Source organism: Xyrauchen texanus, chromosome 27 (assembly GCF_025860055.1).
Source record: "Xyrauchen texanus isolate HMW12.3.18 chromosome 27, RBS_HiC_50CHRs, whole genome shotgun sequence".
Taxonomy (NCBI): domain Eukaryota; kingdom Metazoa; phylum Chordata; class Actinopteri; order Cypriniformes; family Catostomidae; genus Xyrauchen; species Xyrauchen texanus.
The window spans coordinates 34,257,910-34,278,312 of NC_068302.1; the positions used below are offsets into that span (position 1 = coordinate 34,257,910).

A 20,403-nucleotide genomic window follows, 5' to 3' on the forward strand; every position below is an offset into this window, starting at 1 on the left:
CTGGAAAGTTTGACAGGAAGTTTACTAATTGAATAATTGCACATTAAAAGAAAATGTATACCTCCTAATTGAGAAAAAATATATCTTGGGATTATACTCCAAATAGAAGATTGATTGTGAAGGAAACGTTTAAGCCAATTAATTTTTAAGGTATTGTTAAGAGAATCAAAATCAATGAAATTTAAGCCACCTTTATTATAAGAATTCAAAATAACTGATTTTCTAATACTCAAATGGAATACTAATTCCCTTAGTATTTCCATTTCGATGCCTTACACAGAAACCTGTCAATCAGGGTCAAGGGTGGGATTATGCTATGGGGCGTGTTTGTCTTGGGAAGTGACGTCACTCACAGTCGACGGTCAAGAGGTGATGCCCTGAACAGACGCCGGTTTATCAAATCAAATCAAATCAAATCACTTTATTGTCACACTACCATGTACACAAGTGCAACAGTAGGTGAAATTCTTGTGTGCAGTTCTGAGCAACATAGCAGTCATGACAGTGACGAGACGTATACCAATTACAGTAAACAACATACTTACACAAAAGAATTTACAAATCAAATGTACACATACTTACACAACACAATAATTATATACAATGTACAGTAAACAATACACACAATATACAATACAATAAGTAGGAGTATATGAAATATATATATATATATATATATATATATATATATATATACAGTGAGGAAAATAAGTATTTGAACACCCTGCTATTTTGCAAGTTCTCCCACTTGGAAATCATGGAGGGGTCTGAAATTGTCATCATAGGTGCATGTCCACTGTGAGAGACATAATCTAAAAAAAAAAATCCAGAAATCACAATGTATGATTTTTTAACTATTTATTTGTATGATACAGCTGCAAATAAGTATTTGAACACCTGTCTATTATGGCGTTATTTCCCTGTCAAATGTCGAGAGCGCATTATTGTAGCCGAAAGTACATTAATGTTATCTTGTGGCCTTGAATCCCTCTGCTTCGCATGTGAATATATGCGCCGAGCGCTGAATCCCTCTGCTTGCATGGAACTGGTAGCAGCTCTCAGATACTACGCTGCTCTTGAAAGAATTTTCTCTGCGCTCGCTCAGAGAATATGCCTGCACTTAAAGCGTATTCATTGCAATCGCGAATCTCTCCTCTTAAGCTTAAAGTAAGCGTGTTTGTGCTTAGACTGTGTCCCGTGCGTTCGCGCATGCCCAAGTACTCTTCTCTTCGATTTCTTTCTCTTTGCTCTTGGCATAAGCGCTGTCAAAGCGGCAACAACCAATCAGAAAAGGCTTCAGCGACTGACCAATGAAACGCGACATCGTACATGGAATCTTATTGGTTGATATTGAACCGCACATGTTCATGTGTTCAATCAAGACGATTCAATTCAATCAAGGCGAGCGAGATGGATCCATAGAATCGGCGATCTCAGGTAAACAGTTTTATTTGTTTTGATGTTAAATATGTCAAATGTATCTTAGAAATGTCTGGGAAGAGGGCGATTGGATTATTTTACATATAAATGACCTAGACTGTCAACCACATTCATACTACAGAGCTATGCCCATTGTAGTGAGATTTTTGAGCCAAATAGATTTGAAAGCCGATTCCAAAAGGCAAAAATAATATTTTACTTCTGATAATTAACACATTGTCTCGTGCAATCACACCAGTGATTAAACATTAAGTACGTAGCGAGATCAACTGCTAAATTAAAATCTGAAAAAAGACTTGGGGGAAAGATAAGGTGGCAACATGCCCCGTAAAATTATGCTAGTCCTATATCTATTATGGCTGTCACGAATGAAGTGATGTGAAATGAAAAGTGTCATCTGCAATAGATTTTCTTTATCGCGGATTGCAGCGTTGAGTGTTATAACGTTAATCAATCACCCACTTTCTGTTGAGCTTAATTAATGCAGTTTGGCCAATCAGAGGCATTTTGATTAAAGGACAAGTTCGGTATTTTACACTTAAAGCCCTGTTTTAAGATCGTTTCTGATGAAATAGAGCGGTTAAGATTGAAAGATTGGTTAGGGTTAGACCACTAGGAGGTGCCTTCTGGCCCATATATATCTGCGTCTCATATTGGCGCTAAAGGGTGCCATGTGCGTTGGTTTTATGACGCCTTGGTCCAAATTTTAATCTTAACCGTTCTATTTCATCAGAAGCGATCTTAAAACAGGGCTTTAAGTGTAAAATACTGAACTTGTCCTTTAATCAAAATGCCTCTGATTGGCCAAACTGCATTAATTAAGCTCAACAGAAAGTGGGTGATTGATTAACGTTATAACACTCAACGCTGCAATCCGCGATAAAGAAAATCTATTGCAGATGACACTTTTCATTTCACATCACTTCATTAGTGACAGCCATAATAGATATAGGACTAGCATAATTTTACGGGGCATGTTGCCACCTTATCTTCCCCAAGTCTTTTTCAGATTTTAATTTAGCAGTTGATCTCGCTACGTACTTAATGTTTAATCACTGGTGTGATTGCACGAGACAATGTGTTAATTATCAGGCGTAAAATATTATTTTTGCCTTTTGGAATCGGCTTTCAAATCTATTTGGCTCAAAAATCTCACTACAATGGGCATAGCACCTGTAGTATGAACGTGGTTGACAGTCTAGGTCATTTATATGTAAAATAATCCAGTCAGCCCTCTTCCCAGACATTTCTAAGATACATTTGACATATTTAACATCAAAACAAATAAAACTGTTTACCTGAGATCGTCGATTCTGCGGATCCATCTCGGCTCGTCTTGATTGAATTGAATCGTCTTGATTGAACACATGAACATGTGCGGTTCAATATCAACCAATAAGATTCCATGTGCGATGTCGGCGTTTTCATTGGTCAGTCGTTGAAGCCTTTTCTGATTGGTTGTTGCCGTTTTGACAGCGTTTATGCCAAGAGCAAAGAAAGAAATCGAAGAAGAGTACTTGGGCATCGCGTGACGCACGGGACACAGTCTAAGCACAAACACGCTTACTTTAAGCGAAGAGGAGAGATTCGCGATTGCAATGAACACGTTTTAAGTGCAGGCATATTCTCTGGCGGCGCAGAAAATTCTTTCAAGAGCAGCGTGTATCTGAGAGCGCGCCCAGTTCCAGCAGCGAGCAGAGGATTCGCGCTCGGCGCATTATATTCAGCAGCGAGCAGAGGGATTCGCGCTCGCGCATAACATTAATGTACTTTCGCGCTACAATAATGCGCTCTCGACATTTGACAGGGAAATAACGCCATAGTCTATCAGCTAGAATTCTGACCCTCAAAGACCTGTTAGTCTGCCTTTAAAATGTCCACCTCCACTCCATTTATTATCCTAAATTACATGCACCTGTTTGAGGTCGTTAGCTGCATAAAGACACCTGTCCACCCCATACAATAAGTAAGAATCCAACTACTAACATGGCCAAAACCAAAGAGCTGTCCAAAGACACTAGAGACAAAATTGTACACCTCCACAAGGCTGGAAAGGGCTACGGGGAAATTGCCAAGCAGCTCGGTGAAAAAAGGTCCACTGTTGGAGCAATCATTAGAAAATGGAAGAAGCTAAACATGACTGTCAATCTCCCTCGGACTGGGGCTCCATGCAAGATCTCACCTCGTGGGGTCTCAATGATCCTAAGAAAGGTGAGAAATCAGCCCAGAACTACACGGGAGGAGCTGGTCAATGACCTGAAAAGAGCTGGGACCACCGTTTCCAAGGTTACTGTTGGTAATACACTAAGACGTCATGGTTTGAAATCATGCATGGCACGGAAGGTTCCCCTGCTTAAACCAGCACATGACAAGGCCCGTCTTAAGTTTGCCAATGACCATTTGGATGATCCAGAGGAGTCATGGGAGAAAGTCATGTGGTCAGATGAGACCAAAATATAACTTTTTGGTCATAATTCCACTAACCGTGTTTGGAGGAAGAAGAATGATGAGTACCATCCCAAGAACACCATCCCTACTGTGAAGCATGGGGGTGGTAGCATCATGCTTTGGGGGTGTTTTTCTGCACATGGGACAGGGCGACTGCACTGTATTAAGGAGAGGATGTATTGCAAGATTTTGGGGAACAACCTCCTTCCCTCAGTTAGAGCATTGAAGATGGGTCGAGGCTGGGTCTTCCAACATGACAATGACCCGAAGCACACAGCCAGGATAACCAAGGAGTGGCTCTGTAAGAAGCATATCAAGGTTCTGGCATGGCCTAGCCAGTCTCCAGACCTAAACCCAATAGAGAATCTTTGGAGGGAGCTCAAACTCCGTGTTTCTCAGCGACAGCCCAGAAACCTGACTGATCTAGAGAAGATCTGTGTGGAGGAGTGGGCCAAAATCCCTCCTGCAGTGTGTGCAAACCTGGTGAAAAACTACAGGAGACGTTTGACCTCTGTAATTGCAAACAAAGGCTACTGTACCAAATATTAACATTGATTTTCTCAGGTGTTCAAATACTTATTTGCAGCTGTATCATACAAATAAATAGTTAAAAAATCATACATTGTGATTTCTGGATTTTTTTTTTAGATTATGTCTCTCACAGTGGACATGCACCTACGATGACAATTTCAGACCCCTCCATGATTTCCAAGTGGGAGAACTTGCAAAATAGCAGGGTGTTCAAATACTTATTTTCCTCACTGTATATATATGAAGTAGTATATTGAGGAGAATATGTTGACAGTCCAGTGTGAGATTATAGATGAATAAAGTGCAGTGCTAATTATTGATCCTGATAGACTGTGAGTGATGTCACTTCCCAAGACAAACACGCCCCATAGCATAATCCCACCCTTGACCCTGATTGACAGGTTTCTGTGTACGGCATCGGAAATGGAAATACTAAGGGAATTAGTATTCCATTTGAGTTTTGGCTGGCTACATACGCGACACTGAGAAAGTGAAAAAGCAGATGTGGTAATTGAAATTGCTATTTAAATATGACAGGGCCAAAACTCATAAGATATGGGAAACACAGTTGCAAACAGACTTTGCTTTTCCATTTGAAATCTGGCAGTCACTGTGCGTTCGCTTAAATGAAAATGCAAACCGTAATGCGTGATTTGCAATTGCGTTTGGATTATGTCACATTTTATGCGTCCACAAATTGAAAACGCAATTGCAAATACAATTTGCAATTCCTTTTGAATAATGTCCGGAATATCATTCCATAGCTTCATGGAATGCAAATCCAAACGCAGAGTACTCAAGACTAAGTTTCAAACTATGTTGACACAGCAACTTAAAAAATGGTATGTTTATGACGTGACACAACCAAAGTGTCCGTTTGATGCATGTGTCTGTCATTGACGAATTCAATTACAAAATGGATAGCTGTGTACTGTAGGCCAATGATTGACTTATGCACAGTAATATGAAAAAATATGACGCCAGTAAAGCCAAATTATTTTTATTAATTATTATTTTATTTCAAATTATTTAAATAGAACTATACATAATTATTTAATCAATATTGACTTATTGTTATTTGAGGGATTTCTCAGTGAATATTTATATATGCGATTAATTTGATTAATTAATCGGTATTCAATGTAATTACTTTAGTTAAAAAAAATAATTGATTGACAGCCCTAAATAGTATATGTAGAAATTGACATTAACCATAATTATTAATTGCTTTAAAAGTATTAGTCATTGTTGGTTCATGTTAACTAACATTGTTATGTGTAAATACAACTTTATTGTAAAGTGTTTACAAATGTATTTATGTTTAATTAAGTATAAGTTGTATTTAGTATACCTGTACATTTATTTACATCGTTTTTATGTTCATTTTAACGTAGCCACCCTAATTGTTTAATGTACCAACAATCTGTTCTGATTGTTCTGATAAATTTTGTTTCGAGTTACATAATATCATATGGTTTTTTTATTATAATTTATTTTAATAGCTTCAATGTAATCTACTTTTTTCAGAAGCTCTACCTCAATTCGTTAGGGAAAAATAGTCTTGTTTGAATAGGGCTTTTGAACTGCTGAATCTTTAAATTTGTATTATCCTGTTGTGTGCTTTAATGAAAGGAAGGAAACATTTAGAGTGTATGTGGTGACCAAGGTCTTCCGTCTTGCAGGGTTTGTGCCAAGGGGTCCGAGCCATTGAAGAAATGGGTCAGTAAAAGTTTAGAGCACGTTATGCACTGCACTTTTGATGACATTGTATTTTCTATACATGTGCCGTTTTTCTTTTGATTGTGGACAGTCCTCATAATGATAGACGTTCAAGTGTTGTTCATGGCCGTAGCCAGCTCTAAGGTCATTGAGGTCCAGACCTCGGTAATTTTTTCATATTCAAAAATAAAGTTTGATGCTAAGTACAACTGAATAAAAAATAAGCGGTTGATAACTCCTGAGCTGAGACGGAAGGCAAAGCTCTCAATCTACCGGTCAATTTTCGTTCCTACCCTTACTTAGGGTCTTGAAGTCTGTGTCATGACCGAAAGAACTAGGACGCGAGTACAAGCGGCCGAAATGGTTTCCCTCAGAAAGGTGGCGGCTTCTCCCTTAGAGATAGGCTGAGGAGCTCAGTCATCTGTTTGGAGCTCGGAGTAGAGCCGCTGCTCCTTTGCGTCGAAAGGAGTCAGTTGAGGTGGTTTGGGCATCTGGTAAGGATGCCCCCTGGGCGCATCCCTAGGAGTTTCGCTTACTGCCCCCTGGAGAAAACAGGTGGTACTTCATGCTTGAATTGCTCCAATGGTAGGACTATTCCTTATTATGGTCCAGGGACATAACTTAATGATTAAGTGAGTAGTAATCAGCTGGTCATGTGATCCTAAAATGTCAGCCCCCATGAGAGCGCCCCTGCCCCATGTAGTATAAAACAGCTTTTATAAGGTTACTGATATGACTAGAGTCCTCATGTCATTTGAGTGGTCATGATTTTATACATCCATTTCAAAATTATGATAATTTCTTCAGGAGTCAAACTTTTTATAGGGGGGAAATTACTGTGTGCGCCTTTAAATAATTAAGAGTCTGGCGAAAGGAAAACAGTTGATTGTTTTGGATAATATTAATATGTAACAGAGTTCACATAGCCCAGATAAATTAGTTGTTAATTAACCTTTGCTGTTTTTCTGCAGTTAATATGAGTCCATTTTGCTGGCCAACTCAAAATCAATGATTTATTTTAAAATGTGCATTTCTAAGTGACAAAAATTCAATATTAATATTGTTAACTGAATTTGCAATTATACAAATATTTCAGTATTATTATTGGTTTCTGTCCTTTAATTTTTATATTTAATTTTTATGTATAGAATATGTTGCGTTTGTAGGTGTAATTTTGGTAAAAGTCTTGACACCTCATTGTGGACATCACTAATTTTCAAACCTTGGCTACGGCCCTGGTGTTGTTGCTATGGCAGCACATTGGAGCGACCAAGTGTGCCTAGGGCTGCAAGTGATAATGTCCCAACCATCCACATTGGAAGTGCTCAGTGAGTCAACCATCATCAACTTCAGTTGAGTGCACACACATGCACGTGCACATACACACAATTAGCTTGCAGTGTTGTCACTGCAACATATGCACATGTGCAAACTTGTTAGCGACACACTCTCTGAGAACTCGATGCTCGTTCACACCCCAAAGAAGAGCTTTATGCTTTCATGTCAATAGGAAAATGACTACTTCTAGGGCTAATTTTTGCTCAAGTGCCATGTTGATTCTTAATTAGACATGTCAAACATACAGATACCTTAGTATCAATTCAAAACTACAATTAAAATGCAAAGATACCAGTCTTTCAACAATATTTGTCCTAGTGAGTAACAAACCTATTCTGTGCTGGTACTTCACACCACTGCGACAATGCGGCCGCACATGTGAATGGTCAAATGCCTTTTTTAGCCAAAATAACCAACTTGACAATGTATTAGTAAAAGAGTTGCTTATGTCTTGTGAATGTATACAGGCAGGACAAGGGAAAAGCTTAGGGGAAAACCTGAAGCAATCTTTTTTATTTTTATTATTATTATTATTACTGAAATGAATTTAAAAAAAATGTATTTGTTAATATGTATATCAATAGATATTGTTTTAAATAAAGGGACGTGTTCGATATCATATTTGTTTTAATATTGAGAATTGTGGAATTTCACTAGTCTTGTTAATGGCTACTGAAACTTTGGTATTGTGACAACCCTATTCATGATATTTTATTTAGGAATTCAAAACATCTAGCCTCGGAGAAAGGCGCAGTTTTCCACCCTCAAAATCCAGTTTTATGTCTATAACAGCCGGTTCCCACTGGGGTGACCTGAGCTGCTTTGCTGATGCAGGCAATAAAGAGCTGTCTGGGAAACTCAAACCGAGTGGCTTCCAGACTCGCTGGCCGTGAGCCCACTAAACTAAAGCGCTATCAGTGTTATGCAGCATAGCACACCTGCTACTCTAATGCAATGCAGAGAAACACACACTGATACAGAGACTTTTTTGTTGTTATTGTTTAAGCTGAGCTTTTAAGCAATGCAAAAGTGAACTGAATTACGGGCTTGTAATAACTGCTCAGAAGCTCCAAAGAAACTCAGACCACATCCACACTATCCCGTTTAAATAACTCTGTTTTCAGTTTCGTAATATAGTTTTCCAAAATATGGGGTTATGGAGAGTGTATTCGAAAGTTTTCATTTTCAGTGTAGGCAACTGCTGTTCTAGTGTGGATGAGAGGCATAAACAAATGAAAATGAAAATGTATTAGTGTGAATGTGGCCTCAGTATTGGGGCCAAATGTACAAAATATTCTTGTTTTTTTTGAGTAAAGCCAAGCAGGCCAATCTCAAAGCATTTTATACATGTCTAGACGGTTTTAGACCTCTTTTTAACAAGCTTTTTATGCAGAACCTATTTTTTCAAATTTTATTTAAACATCAATTATATATATATATAAATACGTCTTCACTGTTTTTTTTCTATGTAAACATGTGGTAGACGGACATGTTTGACCGTTGCATCATCTTTCGCTTTTGTTTCAGTGTCTCACACAAAATTGCTGGTGTAAAGTTCAATAGAACTTCAACTTTTAAAAATGTGACTTGAGACATCTGTTATATTTGTTATACTGCAACTAGCTTTTTCTAGCATAAGAATGTGGTTTGAATGGTCTGTGATTTTTGCTTATGTGTGGTTTCAGTTGGTTCTACGTTTTGTCCTAAATTTAGAAATAAATGTAAGTGCAAACATATTTATTAATTATTGTTATTGTATAAAAAATACAAAGCTTTTCCGTACTGTTAGTGCACAACTAGTGAATGAGACCCAATGATTTTCTCATGGTGCAGTCCTATACCAGAGCACTTAGTGTCTGTCTAAGACAGATTGCAGGTTTTTGTGGTGAAATATCAAACACAATTGTTTTTGCCGCATAGCCTTTCTTTTGTGCTATATCTTTCCATAAAACTATCTCCTACTTTCTCTTTTCAGCTGCTGTCCGAGAGTCAGATCAACATGGTGAAGGTGATGAATTCTGTGAGTGACGCACTCAGCTCCATGCAGAAGGAAACAGGAAACATCAAGAGCCGTCTCAAGGCAGATCTGCAAAGGGCTCCGGTGCACAGTGTCCGACCCAAGGGCTGTGCCGGTGGTGAAGGTACTGTAAAAAAGCTTCTCATTAGCCCAATATATTCTCATTTCTCCAGCCAGCCCTAATGAGCACTGGAATAGTGTTACACCTATTTCCACATAAGCTGTCTGACAGTGTGAACATGCCACTGCTTAGACAGCAGATGTGAGATCGCAAATTTGAAGTCTGAAAAGATTTATTTTCTTGTGTTGTACAAAGAAAGATGTAGTTGTCAGGATTCCTACAGTCATGGAAAACCTGTATATATCAGGACATTTTCAAATCGAGATTTGCAGTACTTGAAAAAAGATAGAAATTAATTAAATCCTGAAAAGTCTTAGAAATTGCTATAGTGAATATAATTTTTCGAGTATGCCAAATGCATGTTGTGAGTGCAAACTATATAGAATTATTTTTTTAAATAATTTTCCATTAATTACGAACAACTGGAAAAGTCATGGAAATTGTCAAAAGGTGTGGGAACCCTGAGTTTCTGATTGACGCTTGATACAGATTGCGTCTTCTGGCACACTGTAAAAAATGAGGTATTCATAGAACTTTAAATTAAGTCAACAGTGCGCATAGCTTTTTTTTATTGAATTAATAAACTTAATTAAGTATATCTCTAGAATGAACTTTACATTTCTTAAAATATGCAAAAACATAAAAAAAATAAAAGGAGGATATCATACATTGAACAACATGGAATAAAATATTTTTAGGTTACCTTGCAAAAAAAAAATTTTAAGCATAGAAAAGCTGCAGTTAATTGTTGCTGCAGTAGATCCTCGTACTTGTACTTTTACCATTATTTTTAATTTATAACTGTACATGTTCTGTCTTTGTGGCAGGTTCCAGACCCAGAGACTGCAGTGACATCTATGCCAGCGGGCAAAGAGAGGACGGCATCTACTCTGTGTTCCCTATACACTACCCAGCAGGCTTTCAGGTCTTCTGTGACATGACTACTGATGGGGGTGGATGGACGGTGAGTTTTTCAGGTGTCAATTTTCTGGTGTTCTGAGTCAATGACATACAGTATAGTGCTACATGAGTATAACAGTGTAATGTCAGGGCAATATTCTAGCATCGTTTCTTGATGATTTTGAGCTGTTCAGTTTCTAAAAATATCTGAATTGACTGTAAGAATTAAAATCACTAGTACTGGTCACTCCATTAGGCGTTGACTTGTTAAGTGCAATCTCCCACGCATTAGTAGGCAAGTCACAAATACGCACACGAACACATTCACATGCATGAACACGCTTCAAACTGATGTTTTACAAGTGTACAGTTCATTACAGCGGCTGCATACAGAATAGAGTGAACCAAGTACCTTTTCCAACAGTTTTACCTAGCCATTTGACACACAGATAAGTGTTTTAATTTCATGGTCTTTTGAATAAAAATAAAGATAAAACATGACTGGGCTGGGCGATATGAGGTACAGTATATACTGCATAACTGTACAAATCTGTCAACCATATGAATCTGCTTTACTACAGATGTGTGTATTTAGGCTATGCTTTCATGTCAATAGGAAAATGACTACTTCTAGGGCTAATTTTTGCTCAAGTGCCATGTTGATTCTTAATTAGACATGTCAAACATACAGATACCTTAGTATCAATTCAAAACTACAATTAAAATGCAAAGATACCAGTCTTTCAACAATATTTGTCCTAGTGAGTAACAAACCTATTCTGTACTGGTACTTCACACCACTGTGACAATGCGGCCGCACAAGTGAACGTTCCATCCATCCATCCATCCATCCATCCATCCATCCATCCATCCATCCATCCACTCACTCACTCACTCACTCACTCACTCACTCACTCACTCACTCACCCATCCATCCATCCATCCATCCATCCATCCATCCATCCATACACCCACCCACCCATCCACCCATCCATCCATCCACCCACCCATCCATCCACCCATCCATCCACCCACCCATCCATCCACCCATCTATACATCCACCCATCCACCCACCCATCCATCCATCCATCCATCCATCCATCCATCCATCCATCCATCCACCCATCCATCCATCCAGTATACTTTAATTTTAAATGTTGTGGGCTCATTTCTTGCAAAAATAACCGTATCACGATACTGTATAAATCGTAAATGTGATTTAAAATGACCCACTGTTAGACAGATATTTAATAACTTGGACAATGTCTTTCTATTATAATTATTAAAGCGAGTCCACCTTTTGAAAATGCAATTGTAGTGGAACACCTTGCTTTTAAGACAGGGATGACTTTTCAAGGTTGTTGTTGTTGAAAGTTGGGGCTTTTTTTTATTAAAGGAATAGTTCACCCAAAAATGAAAATTTGCTAATAATTTACTCACCCTCAGGCTATCCTAGATGTATCTGGGTTTCTTTCTTCATCAAAACAGAATTTAAAATTTTTAGGATTTCATTTCAGGCCTCCTCCTCTAAACAATGCAATTATTACATTGTTATTACATTTGTAAACCTTACAAGTTTTTGACGGTCCAAAATGCATATTTAGAGTCAAATATAATCAAAATAATCCACACATCTCCAGTCGACAAATCAAGTTCTTCTGAATGCAAACGATTGGTTATTTTTAGAAACAAAAAAATACTTATATACTTTTTAACTACAAATGTTCACTTCCGTACATCTCTGTGACGCACGCTCATGAGAGGGATGATGTAAGCTCGTTGGTAAGGTCACGCATGGAGGAGGAGGCAGGAAGATGTAGAGAGATGTACGGAATCAAGCATTTGTAGATAAATGTATATAAGTATTGTTTTGTTTCTAAAAATAATCAATCGTTTGGGTACAGAAGAACTTTATTTGTCGACTGGAGTTGTGTGGATTATTTTGATGCACCCTATATATGCATTTTGGACTGTCAAAAACATTTTGTACATTCACTTACATTGTTTAAAGGAGGAGGACTGAATGAAATCCTAAAAATCTTAAATTCTATTTTGATGAAGAAAGAAACTCAGATACATCTTGGATGGCTTGAGGGTGAGTAAATTATCAGCAAATTTTCATTTTCGGGTGAACTATTTCTTTAACAAGTTGCTTTTGATCTTTTATCCTACATAATTCAGGACATAAAACAGCACTTGGTTTTAATTTAATTTAGTGAAATTATTTGCTGATTGAGCTATTATATATATAGTATATCCAACAATGGATGATTACAGCATACCTTCACTGTCCTATCCTTATTTGCTTGTTGAAAATAAGATCCTTTGAACAATACTTTTAGAACATCACAAGCTTTTACTTTAGTCTGTCTTTGTCTGTGCAAGGCTTTTTATTTAACCGAGCTATTGCAAAGAAAGGAAATATTTCAAATAACAGATGGTGTTACCAAGACTTTGAAAATCCTGATAAAGACACAGTGGGTGCAAGGCTGACATATGCAGTAAAGGGAAAGCAGATATTTGATGACGCATCCTCTTTATGGTTATCAGTCTCCATGTGTACAGCGTGTTGTTAGGTCAATGGTAGATGTTTGAAAAGGCAGAGAGGACAGCACGCCATGATGATGTCCTCATGTTAAAGGGATACTTCATACAGAAATGTAAATTCATTTCTGTCATCGATATTGTTCCAAACCCATATGACTTTTTTTTTACACAAAAGGAGATGTTAGGCAGAATGTTAGGGGCTAGTAGGGAACATTAAAGTGAAAAATGACTGAGTCTGTCAGTCCATAACGTCTCCTTTTGTGTTCTGTAGAAGAAAGTAAGTTGTGGGGTTTGGAACAACATGAGGGTGAGTAAATTATTTTAAATTCTTTGGTGAATTATCCCTTTAAAAACAAAGCAGGATTGTGCACGGAATTGCAAATGCTTTTAAATTCCAACTTAAATTCAAAATTTCTAGCTCAGACATAGAATAGTCTCCTTTCCAATACAAAATAACTGGGGTTTTTTAAGTGCCGGGAAACATATTTTCCGTATTTGCTCTTGTTTGCTTGCAGACATGGTGTTTTGAAAAGGGTGACATATTGTGTTTCCTGATTACAGTCAAAGCAGCTTTGCAGCAGCGAGAGCATAAGCTTAGCGATTCGTTTTTCACTGCTAAGCGTGCCGGAAGCGCTATGAATCTGCAGAGGCAGAAAGGAACTGTTACCGGGAATTAATAGATCCAGATCCCCTATTCATCATCTGTGGCCTCCAGCGGTTTCTGACGAGGATGCTGGGCTTTTCTGCCCGTACCGGAGTAGATCAGGCCGAGTTCAGTCGAGTGATGGGGAGGGGAAGGGGAAAAGGGCTGTAATTTCACACATGTGGACATGCACACACTCTCTGACACATACGAGCTGTCCACTCTCCGCAAGTCTCTCCAACACATTTCGATGTTCCCTGGTGTTTTTTAATAGGGGTCATATCATTTTATGACAAATTATTTATAAATTTTTTGTGTCATAATACAATTACAACAAACACGTACAGGGACAGAAAAACATTATATTAAAATAATAATACCCAGAGCAAACATATTTACAAACAATTCCTTTGAAGGATGGGGCAGTTAAACTGATATTAGACCTGACAGCAAACTCACAACCTGTGTCATCGTGGAGTGATTAATTCCTAGAGTCAGAGATAGGGTGGGAAACAGTAGTGAAAAACGAATTATAGTTTTGTTATAATAAAAAAAAATAAGTGGACCTCAGGGGAAAATATTTTATAATAATAGAAAAAAGGTATGATATGACCACTTTAATTCAGTTCAATATTTCTGTAGAAGAGAGACAAAAACAGAGAGGTGCAAATAGGAGTAAGTGCACATGTTTGGTAATGCAAAGCTTAAAATTCTCAAACTTTAAATTCACGACAGAAAATTGGAGTTCATTGGAGACGATGCTTCATTTATGCAGCAGTCGGATGTATAAACATCTGGAGGGCATATGTGATTGTCAGCCACATCTGGAAAAATGTCCCTGTTTTACCTCCATCAACACACAGGTGCATTCTCCCCAAAACACCACTTTCCTGAATACTCCTGTGCAGTTTTGGGGAGGCTATTATGAAACTGAAGCTTGCAAAGCTATACGCATAATTTACAGTAGTTAAACTACAGTCAAGCTAACCTTTAAAAAAAAAAATATCAATGCTGCAAGCTTCTAAAAAAAAGAAGCTAATTACATTGAAGCTATATATTAGTCAACATCTTTTAAAATATATAACTTTCTGATGATATAATTTATTATTTAATCAGATGTGTATTTTATTTGAATTAACGTTGTGGAATACGTCTCAAAAGCTCATTTACATATATTCTCAATACAGAGTACAATGACTTAGTATTTATTTGCACATTAAATTACAGATATGAAATTACCAGTGTGTTTCTGTGTAGTGTAATGTAATGTGCTTAAAAAACAGTGTATAATATGTTTGTGCATTTTATTATTATCACTTGTGAGAATCTTTGATGCAGTTAACTGCATTAGTATAATACAGCAGACTGGATCAGACAGTTGTTGTGTTTTCCCCTTCACTCAGCTACTGACCATGCCCACTTTTCCTGGCATTTTTTAAAACTGTGGTGAGAGCTCAACTGTGCCAAAACATGGGGTTTCATGACACTTTAAAAGGACTTTGCCAGAAGTTACTCTTTTCTTTTTTTAAGCAAAATTTTGAATATATTTCTGCTGTGTATCGCTATATTTTGATTCAGTTATATAAAATACGGTGTTTTCTAGTTTTATTAGTGTATATTAAGAATATATTTATTTGTATTTGAATGGTTTAAACCAATTTGTTTAATATAAACCAAATTTAATATTATAAATAAATATAACTATCCATTGATATTATTTATGTGTAGCTAACACATTTTTTTTAAAAGAGTAGCTCTACTATAGTTTTAAGTATTTCAAGTTATGGGTAGCTTTTAGTGTGCCTACTTTAAGTCAGTTTCTCCCTAATACTGATCCAGTGAATCAACAAGACCAAAGCGGCAGAGAAAAACATTGCTTGGCTTTTGTTTCGGTTTGAATGTTTGCGTCAGCCAAATGCAATCTATTACACAAACCTAACCCCTAAAGTCTTTCTCTCAGCAAACTGCTTGGAAAAAATGCATGACATGAGTGAGGGTGATGTGAACCACTGTCGGAACCTTGTGAACTGGAATGTCAGCGTCTACTCAGAGGTGAGGAAACAGAGATGTGAAGTGACATGAACTTCACGTCCTCGCACATTTCAACAGCTCTCAAAACTAGCACCTGTCAGAGCGCTGGGTATTTTATGCCCCTTTTTGTTTTCCTTTGAATGAACTGTAATTAAATGTTTGAGCACTTGAAAGGATCTGCACTTAGTGTGCAAATTATACAATTACTTTTTTCCACAGGTAATTTTCCGGCACAATCTGTTCATGATAATTTGCCCATAGCGCAAGGAGACAAACATCAAGTATTTGTATTACCAAGGTTTTGTGGATTTACCATTCCATATTGATTCTATGTGAATTGCTATGGTTACCTTCCAAATTTTGGCCAATGGAAATACTCACACCATGTTCAGATACACACTAGTACATTTTCATTTGAAAACTCAGTTTTCGGTTTCATAATGTCTTTGTTTTTATGCAGGACTAAAGAGCGTTTTCAAAAGGCCAGTGAGGTGTAAATGCAGCTAAATCAATGCATTGTCAATCCAACACATATTATTGTGGCTGTGGTTTATCTACCCCTTAATCTAGTTTTGTGGTTACCAAAATGTTGTTTGAAAATGTAATATTTAAAACACTTGTATATGAAGTTTTCATCCTTTAGTGGGGTTCAAGATTTAATTTGGGAGGTCAAAGCTCTCCTAATTCACACCCCAATGTTACACCTCATCACACATCATTTAATGCTTTTATTAATTATAGTACCGTTTATTATGACAGAAGTGTTCCGAATGTGTAAGTTGCAAGTTGGACTTGCAAACCTATTTGTTGTTCGGTACAACGCAATAAAAAGTGTTGTGTTGTCTATTTATTTTCATAGTATGATAGTAGTCATTGTATATTTTTTCTGCGCCAAGTTTTTCATCCCAATCAACTCAGACTGCAAGCTTACAACATAATTTTCTCTGCTTTGGCACAGTAGTATTCCATCCGCATTGACGAAAGTAGGTAGACATTCCAGAACTGTTAAAAGAATCCAATGTAATGAAAATCATTCAGTTGTTCTACTATTGTTACATCAGCCCTACACTTCTGCTTGTTTTCTTAATAGCTGGTCATCTCATCCCGTCCTGTTGGATGGCAATGCTGACATTTGGACACCAAGGTTCCATGCTGTTTCCCCCTCAATTACTCCTACCACATTTTCAAGAAAATCGTTTTGTTTTAGGGTTTTTTGCACTTGAATGTATTGATTTGGATCGCTGTGTTTTTTTTTTTTCCTCTGTCAGATTCTTTCTCATAGTACTATTTGTCAAAAATAACAATGCATTCGCAGGCTAAAAAAAGGCAAAAATATTGAAAATCAGTGTCCCCTGGGGCATTTTAAATAAGTAATACTGTTTTCCTCTGCTTTTTGCTTGTTGAGAGCACTAAATGAATTGCTTTTATTTTTAGGACATCCAAAAAAACACATTGGAGAGTTTAGTTTAGTTTTTTCTCTCAATTATTTTGTATTTTAATTGAGACTTTAATTTATTACAGTGATTCTCAACTGGTTTTGCTTCAGGTCCCATATATTACATTGGACATCGAGGGGTGACCAAACAGAGTACCACATTGTTTATCATACAAAAGTGAACAAAAATGTCCATAAAATCAAGCATTGAGATTTATTAAAATGTTTTAATATATATATTATAATTGAAAATATTATAAGCTTGTCTTTATAGTTGGAGTTTTTGTTTTCTAAATGTTTCTATAAATGTGCTAAATGACTATTTAATGTGGTCTGGGTCATATTTAGTATTGTTCATGATGGTATCTGTCTAATTTGGCTAGCTGACAGATATTTCCACCAAATTTGCATCAAAGTACAATAGTATTTGATTTATAGCACAGCCTATGATATCAATAACAAAAGAAATGGTAAGTGTTTTAACCTCCTTTCGAAAAGTTTATAAGACTATTTATTTTTCTTTCCTAACTACGCACGAATATATGGTAAGTTGCATTTTATTATTTGCATTTAGTATAGTTATTCCCCTGCTGTCCACGGCCCTATCAGAATAGACCAGCAATCCATTTAGGGTCATTACCCACCAGTTGAGAACCACCGATTTATTGCATCACGACATCTCAAGTTGCATTTAATATTTTGTTTTGACACCAGAATGGATTTGAGCCTTTTTTAACCTCCTGAGGCAGCATTTTGAGTATTAGTTGTTTTATTTTAGCCATGAAATATTACACACTCTTCTTGCAAAAACAGTTAAAACATGTTAGAGTAATTGAAGAAAGTAGAGCAGACTTTAAAGCTATCCCAACTCAGTTCACAAATCATTTTTAAAAGAGAGACTCCCGTCAAGTGAGTCCATCAAGCGAAAGCTTTCTGAATGATGGCTTGACATGAGAGGCAATCAAACCATCTGAGAGGAAATTGCATCAGTGATGGCATCTTACTTGTTTGGAGGGGGAAAAGTGGCTTGGCAGGGGAATGAAATTATCAAAGTTATTTCAATTTAAACCCAGAAAGGTTTAAACCAGAACACTGCCACCCATTCCCAGCTCCAGCAGCATAATCGTTCTTCCACGGCCATCTTTGTTCCTGCCCTGGATCTCCACTAATTGCCATATTTTCTCCTCTTGTAACTCTTGAGATGAACGAGATGTGGGGTGAAAAAGGGGTCCATTTTTGATGAAAGCTCTTAAAAGGTGATGAAAGTGGAAAGTAACATTATTGCCAGAGGGGGAAAAGTCTTGGCATATCTTTCCTTTTCTTTTTCCATCTTGATGGTTTGAATTTTATATGACCACTAAAGGTCTGGGTGTCTAATGATTCTTGAGGTTGCTCTATTTATATTCTGGGCGATCACGCTACCCCTAGGTTGTTTTAAAATGTCTGGGTGGCGTGTGCCTCGGCAGACCGGTTCAACACATTGCTCTAGCAGAAAATATTGATTTTTCTTGATTATTGACAGCCTGCAATTGAAAGTCTGGTCTCAAAAGGAAAATAAAAATGCATTATTTTGCATTCAGATTACACAGGCCTTTTTTTCCTCTGTAACAGTTTAAGTATAATCACAACTCTTTGATTGCTTATGGAAAATGCATTATTTGCTGTATTATAATTTCCCTTCTTTTTGAAGCACTGGGGTGAAATTAATTGCTTTTTAATTTATTATATAATTGATTAATCTATTATAGATGACAAGAGGATGGTGCATGAAGTGGCTCCGTTGAAATATTTACCTCTTCTGTAAAGCAAATCTTTACATGTGCGCTGCTTAGACCCCAGACTGCATGCTGTGTATTTATTTAATTTTTTTCTGGGTTAGGAGAATTACATAGATCACTCTTAAATAAAACATACATTTAGAGGCAATTCATGGGTTTTCTTCAAACTCTGGACAGAAGTTTTATGAAATTTGGGAATAAACCATTCAGTGTTTTTTATTTCCTGATAAACCTTTTCTCATTCATCTGTTCCAGAACACGTTGGTCCTTCTGGAATGAACTCCCATTCTGTTTTGTAATCTTTGGCTAATTCTTCTTCTCCGTTCATTTGTTTGACTCTGTCACCCATTTACAATACCATTAATTCTAAAAGACATTTGGAATGGAGCAATTTGCATCAAGAAGAGAGCCATTAAAATTGTGCTGAGCAGATTATTCAGATTTTCTTTGTTAGGTAAGAAGACATACCTTTCAAAATGTCCTAAAATACATTCAGATATTTCATTTGATATAATCTCAATAGGAGTCATATGTTATCTTAATTTTCTATGTATAAAATAATCTAATATATGAAAAGATACATTTGCTCTTGATCTATGATTAAAGATATAAATGACTTCAAAGGACATGTTTCATTGTTAATAAGGGATGTGAATTTTTTGGAATTTAAGGGTCCTGGTAATGTGCCAATTCCACTTAACGTTTCTGGTTCCTTAATTGTTCTTATTCATGATTATTTGAGTTCTTTTGAAGAATATTTGATCTGTGCGCTTAAGTATGCTTAACAAAAGCAATACTTTTTGGCAACATATTTGAATGTTTTTTTCTTCATGGAAGTACCAATTAATATGCAAAACTACACATTACACAGCAATCAGTAATAACACAGTGAAAATTAATTTGGAGTAAGACATGACTAATGTAATGAGTAAGTTATTTTCATGAATATGTCAACAAGATTCATTGAACTGATTCAAACTGAAAACTCTTGATTATTGAGTATTTATTTTGAAAAAGAACTAGTTCATAAGTGTCACTTTCCCTAATCCAATGTTTCTAATTAAAAATTATTCATAAGTAGAATGTAAAACTGCTGTTCTTTTTATACCCTTGCAAACAATGTCTCTCTTAATATAGCTCACAACTCATATAATGATTAATGTGGTCCATAAAACAGGAGCAAGCCTATGTTAACCTTGAGAATTAGAGGGTAAGCACTTGAAATATGCCCCCTTTTACTGCACTTTGAAGATACCTTGTCAGGCTGCTCGACCTTCACCCATGATATTTAGTCATAGAAGACATCTAAAGCTGCGTACACACTGCCAGCGACTTTATCGCTCCAGGTCGCCAGTGGCTGGCGGTGAAGTCGCTAGTGGGTGTTCCCACTACTGGTTGCCTAGTAACGTTTATAAATGACATTCACGGATGTCATTCCATTGCTGTTGACAGCG

General features: G+C 36.8%; 1 protein-coding gene across 2 annotated transcripts in view; it reads left to right on the forward strand.

The window, feature by feature from the left end:
* The window catches only part of LOC127620914 (fibrinogen C domain-containing protein 1-like), a 251,198-nt gene that overhangs the window by 61,836 nt on the left and 168,959 nt on the right, over positions 1-20,403 (forward strand). For both annotated transcript variants that reach the window (XM_052094262.1, XM_052094264.1), the window contains exons 3-4: positions 9,452-9,617; positions 10,442-10,578. In XM_052094262.1, the coding sequence (XP_051950222.1) occupies positions 9,452-9,617; positions 10,442-10,578 (303 nt within the window). The remainder of the gene's footprint in view (positions 1-9,451; positions 9,618-10,441; positions 10,579-20,403) is intronic.